At 41.3% G+C, this 6,171-nt stretch overlaps 1 protein-coding gene across 6 annotated transcripts in view; it reads right to left on the bottom strand.

The window, feature by feature from the left end:
* Nucleotides 1-6,171, bottom strand: part of LOC116848068 (neurexin-1) — a 399,669-nt gene that overhangs the window by 92,191 nt on the left and 301,307 nt on the right. For all 6 annotated transcript variants that reach the window (XM_032823816.1, XM_032823818.1, XM_032823819.1 and 3 more), the window contains 2 exons: nt 3,048-3,240; nt 111-302 (listed from right to left, as the gene is read on the bottom strand). In XM_032823816.1, the coding sequence (XP_032679707.1) occupies nt 111-302; nt 3,048-3,240 (385 nt within the window). The remainder of the gene's footprint in view (nt 1-110; nt 303-3,047; nt 3,241-6,171) is intronic.

The following is a 6,171-nucleotide window of genomic DNA, read 5'->3' as shown; positions in this document are numbered from 1 at the left end:
GGGGGGGGGGGAGAGAGAGAGAGAGAGAGAGAAAGAGAGAGTAAGGAATCGCGTTTGAAGTACGTATAGTGAACGAAATGCGCGTTTTTGTCATTATAAAATTTGCCTACCGGAATCCTGCTGTTGCGCGTATCCCGCGATATCCACCGGGTGTCCATTGATCACGAGATCCCTCATGCATCCCACGTAGCCCTGTCGAAGGGCGCCCGTCCACAAAACAGGCGGCACCGTTAACGGGGCGAAGGGCGCGCCGACACCGCCGATGTACAGCAAACCGTCCAGATCTAATTGCGTTGAGTCGCCTGCAAAGATGGTATATTTAGTCAGTGTATCGTATTAAACACATTAAGTGACAGAATCTTTCACTTATCAAGTTGGAACGAAATATTGGTCATTCTCCTATTAAATTCTCGTAGATAATTTGGGTATTAACCCTTACTCGAGCAACCCTTATTCATTTGAATAAAAAAATATTTATCTATTTGTTTATCCAAACATGAAACATTTTCTAAATAAAAAAATAAAAGTATATATTTTCCTAAAATTAATCTAAACAGAAGAATTTCAATTTCAATAAATATGTTATTTACGCCTATCGAATAAATACTTTCTATTTTTACGATATTTTCTGCCTCTGTGTAAAAATATCTATATTTATTTTCATTTTGTGGCTACTTCCTGTGAAGAGAATTTTGAAAAAGAGTATAAAATACACGTCTCATTTGTATTTGCTATGAGTTAAAATAAAAAATACGATGGTTTAAATAAATCAAGAGGAATTTAGTATTCTACCACGGAACGTTTTCAGGTGTACCGCCTAAAGCTTAACATTACTTCCACGAAAAATAAAACTCTGTAAAAATTAATATTTTTTGAAGCTTCTTCAGATATTTTCACTTTTATATATAACTTCCACCAGCGCAACTGCACCATAAATGTAACTTGCCCGGATAAGGGTTGAGAGAGAAATAGGAGGTCCTCGTTAGATGTCTAAAAAGAGAAGTGTTGTTTATTTAAATCGTAGAAATGGTGTTCTACGATTCTTCTAAATTAGGTGATATCGATTTTCTATTTTATTTCACAAGCATGTGTGTGTGTTTTGCATTTCAACCTGATAAACCCTCATTACTTTTAAAAATAGTCCAGCTTTTTATTTGTGCATTAGTAACGCAAAGATTCTTTTTATTCTGCGGAGAGAGGAGCAGGTTTGATGGAATATTAATCGGCGATAAACGAGCGAAAGAATCAGCGCGACGATAAAAATACCGTCGTAAATAGCGTCGATCAGCGGCTTTCGTTCGACGAAATGTGGTCCCCTGGTTCGCCTGATGTCCGCGACTCGAAAAACAGCCGCATTCTCGATACGCTTTGATATTTCGCGCAACAGGCCGAGCGCGCGATTTACAGAGAGACTCCGGGATTATCGGGATCTGATTTATTTATACGACTGCAATCGCGCAAGGTGAGGAGTCCGGCAAGTGATCGCGCGCAAGACAAAGTGAATTCTCGAAATAACCGATCACGACTGACGCTCGTATCGCGAGAATATAGAGACGCGGCGGAGAGTCACGGGATATATTCCCTTCCATTCTTTTTCTCTCTTCCCTCTTGGTAGCGCCCGAGTTATTTGCGCGCGGTTTTGCAACAGCGCAAAAGACGAAATTGCCCCGGACTGTTCCGGGAGCGGGATTCAAAGGCGAGTTTCGTTGGCAAATTAACCGTCCGTGTAATTCGGCTAACCGCGACAGGTCGTGGCCGCGGCAGGGTGGAAACAGTGCGCGCCGGTCGGACTGAAGTTATGAATTTATCTCGCGAGTGTTCGACGAACGGGAAGGGAAAAAAGATGGACCAAGAGAGAGAGAAAGAGAGAGAGAGAGAGAGAGAAATTTTCACGTTATACTGTTAATAAAACCTGTTAATAAAACTTGTTAATAAAATTTATCACGCAAATTCCGCCTAGGAACGAGAGAACCGACGCAATTTAGAAAATACAATGGAGGCGTGCAGCCGCGATCATTTATTGCGCTTTAATTAATTTCTGCTTCGAGGAGTCAGGGAAAACTCGCGTTCCAAGCTCCGTGAGAGCAGCGGTAAGAGCGCGCGTGCGAAGTGCTCTCTTTTTTTCGTCCTTCACCACGCGGAAAACACTCGATCGTGTAATTCAGTCGACCTTTCCGTTAAAACGAGCGAGGCCACGGCGACGCAGCACCGCCGGCGTAATAAATTGAAGAAACATTCCGCGCAATAACCACCTGCCGCAACCGCAATTGAACGCAAATAAAGCTAGTGCGGGGTAAACAAATAACAAAACTGATCAGTGCTCGCTTCGATGAAATTAAATGAGCGGGCGCTATCGTCCACCGTCAATGCAATTACTACCCTACTAATTCGGTTAATGCTCGCGCATTTTGCTCACCGCTGGGATACACTATCCTCCGTCTCTTCCTTTTCTCCAAGAGAGGGAGAGATAAAAGGGGAAGAGCGAGAGAACGAGAGGAAGAGAGAGAGAGAGAGAGAGAGAGAGAGAGAAGGGAGGAAAAGAATCAAGAGGAACAAGCGACGCAATAACGTCCTCGGCGCTCTAAGTCGCCGTTATCTGGCGGAGGATATATGGGTCCTCGCTGTCTCAATGAAATTCTTTTTATCGTTTTTGCGGTATCGGGCGCGTGGTGTTCGCGGCGCACATACGTAGTGCTCTATCACTTAGCCGTGGTGCAGTGAGTAAATTCTGGACATCGTGCGCGCGGGCGCGCGGCGAGACGTAAACGGCGAGCCGAGTCACTCATAATTCAGAGTTACACGCTCGAGGACACTTATCTGCCAGGCCGGGCTAGACACTCCATATATACGGTGAGATAGTTCTTTTTTGAAAAACTGCCGGTACGCGTGGATTCGCCGCGCGAACGCTGCTGCTGCCGCCACCCGCATCGATTTATCGATCGCGCGCGAGCTTTGCGTTTTCCGGGCAGCGAGATACCGGGTAACGATATTTCCGGGCCGGTGGGATCAGCCCCTTCAGAAGCGACAATTTCGACGGTTTTTATTACCTGGAGTGCGAAACTCGACTGTCCAGGTGTCGACGGTGACGCGGCCGTCCCTTTCGACTCTCCTCAGGGCGACATCGTGCCAGACACCGTCGTCCACGCGCGACTTGGACGCTCGCACTTTGACGGAGCCACTTCCGAGGTCGGCGTGCAGATAGAGATGTCCGCCGAGGATTTCGAAGGCGAACAGATCTTGCTGCAATCGACGAAAACGAGTCGGGTTCGCGTTAAATGGCTCGTTCAGTTATGCGGGAGGCTACACATGTGTTAACTGAACTGCGAATACACAGAGTGTCCCGGATTCGTCGTTTACACGGAAAAAACAATTCTGTTGGTGCAACCAAATTTTCAGTTACTCAGACGAAAACTCGGCTGTAGGAACAGAAAAATTCCTTTATGAGGCTTCTGTATAGTCAATTGTTCTCAGTTGTCTCAACCGAGTTCTAATATCGTTGAATGTTCAGACGAATATTTTCGGTTGCGACAACAGAAATATTAGTTTTCATAACAGAGATATCACTTCTGATCACTTAATTTTTAGTTGGTTCCTATTTGGTTGCACCAACTGAAATTTTTTTGCGTGTACAATTGTCAATTTAATCACTAAATTCGTGTTAAATTTATTAAATTGAGTTAAGAGGATGCTGGAGTCGATGACGAACTCGAACAACGTTGATAATGCAGAGACGATCGTTACTAACATAATCATGCTATCCTTTTTGTATTTCTTGTATATACAGAACTTATATGAATGTGTATTGCTTTGTTTTACCATATTCAACGGAAAACCTAATCATATATGTGTAGAAATCTTTCTGCAAACTTTTTCGATATTCTTAAGCTTCCGAATGCAGATGCGAAGGTAGAGCAATGTTCTTCAAAATTTTTCTGTTTGAAGTATCCACACTTTCGGTACGTACAAGTTGCGGAACTTTTGGATTAGGCAAATATTGCACTAGCTTGAGATTTTACATTAAAAATTTTTTGATCGTTTTCGTCACATATCAAGCAATGTTCCTATTTATTTTTGTACATACTTCCATTGCGTAAAAGCATTTGTAATTCTGTATAACTAATACGATGTAAACTTGCAGAAAAATATCAGTGTTCTGTCGATAAAGTTTTCAGCTTCAGTATTCCCTTAAACTCCCTGATATATTTTGATACATTACTAAACTAGATTAAACAAATAGTCCCGCGGTATAGACTTCGGCATCCTATAAAATTCGGGAGAGATTTAGGAAAGTAAAATGTCGGCCAAATTATTGACATCCTAGTTAATATTGCTGTTACATTACATGTATGCATATAGTTTGTATTACAATGTACATATTATGCGACGAAAGAGTAGCCATTGGATTTGCCATTTGCATAACTCATATTTGAATATCACGCGGCGGGAGAATATCATACCGTAAGACCTCCAGCGCAGCTGGCAAATAGCGGCTAAGCGCGAGCGGATTTATTTGCCATCTATGCCTGAAGTAAGAAAAGGTTATTATGGCAATTCATTGAATTTCCGTTATTAGACGGATGAAGATATATTACCGCAGCTCGGCGCATCATCGTTATTAGCCAAATTACGCTACTAAATGAAGACGTATCGTGGCGATCCAGATTTACCGGCCATTAAGAAGGACTTGTTAGCCTGGGCGAATAAGATTTAAATTAAATCAGACCTCACGCTTCTTGAATTTTCGCGCGACATCTCGATAACTATGGAAAAATACGAACTGTAATGCAAAATACGACTGAAACTCGTTGGATCGTTTCTCGTCCGACAATCGTGGACGACTTATTCCCGAATAACAAATAGTGTGAATTATAGATGTAATTGCAAAGGAGCTGGCTCACTTTTAGCTTCTACAAAGTACGAAAAAAGGATGAGGAGTAGAAACAGAATTTAAAAAGAACTATAACGCAAAATGTAATAGCTGCACCGATTGAAACTCGTTAAATCGTTTCTCGCCCGCCAATCGTGAGCAACTCATTCCCGAATAAAGGGTAGTATGAATTATAGATGTCATTACAAAGAGAGGTTGGCTCACTTTTGGCTTCTACGGAATATGAAAAAAGGAAAAAGTGGAAAATGTCTCGATATACGCAGATAATGATGATATTCAGGTCGCTGACCGGCAGAGCTCATCGATCGCCGCAAAAGGATGGAATTGCACCGATAATTAAATTATCCCGTAGTCGAGTGTACAACCGCGACCGAAATGAGTTTCGGGACAAAAGCGAGCTGTTATTTCGAAAAACGTTTTCACCGGCCAATAATTGTGCAGACGCGTAATCGTACTTTAGCAGCCGCGTTCTCTGTTTCATTACATAGCCGAGGCCCTTCTGGATTAGTTTCCTTTGTGCCGAGAGAGAGAAAGAGAGAGTGAGGAAGAGGGAGGAGAGAGAGGAAGTTACTCGAATTTGATGAATTTATCAAAGGAATTAATTTCGCGCGCATGTCTGTTACGTAGAAATGTTCGGAAAATAAAGAGCTCGAAAGAATTCGTTTAAAAACCGATAGAATGTACGAGAAAGGAAACTATTGTAGCGAAAAGAAGACATGATTAACACGGGAAGAGCCAAGCAATCGCTTATCACACAAGGTTTATCGCTCAAGTACGCCTCCGTGCGTACTTGGCTTGTGTGATAAGCGTATATTGGCTTGTGTGATAAGCGATCGTGGATTTTTCAGATATGAAGAAAAATGAAACGATTGCATTTTTACAATTTCGTTAAACAGTACGTCGGTTTGATCTGCAATCTTCTGCTATACACTGCTTCACAAAAGTAAGACCACATAAAAACGCAATCGTTTCGTTATATCTGAAAAAAATCTGAAAAAAATCCGCAATTACTTAATAACACAACCCAACATTTTCTATCAAATAAGGCAAATGTGCCAATGCTTGGCTAGTAACATACCAGTAACTCACATTACCTAACGTTTTGGACATTCTTATTGCTTAAATACGAATATTTAAACTCTCAATATAGAGAGAATATATATATATATATATATATATATATATATATATATATATATATATATATAATCTAATCTTTCTTTCTTAAGGATATGTATATATATATATATATATATATATATATATATATATATATATATATA

This window comes from Odontomachus brunneus, unplaced genomic scaffold, assembly GCF_010583005.1.
Source record: "Odontomachus brunneus isolate Ranch 3 - 2012 unplaced genomic scaffold, Obru_v1 Obru_scaffold_088, whole genome shotgun sequence".
NCBI classification, from domain to species: domain Eukaryota; kingdom Metazoa; phylum Arthropoda; class Insecta; order Hymenoptera; family Formicidae; genus Odontomachus; species Odontomachus brunneus.
Note: the sequence above shows the minus strand (reverse complement) of the source record. Positions and strands in the feature narration are given on the sequence as shown.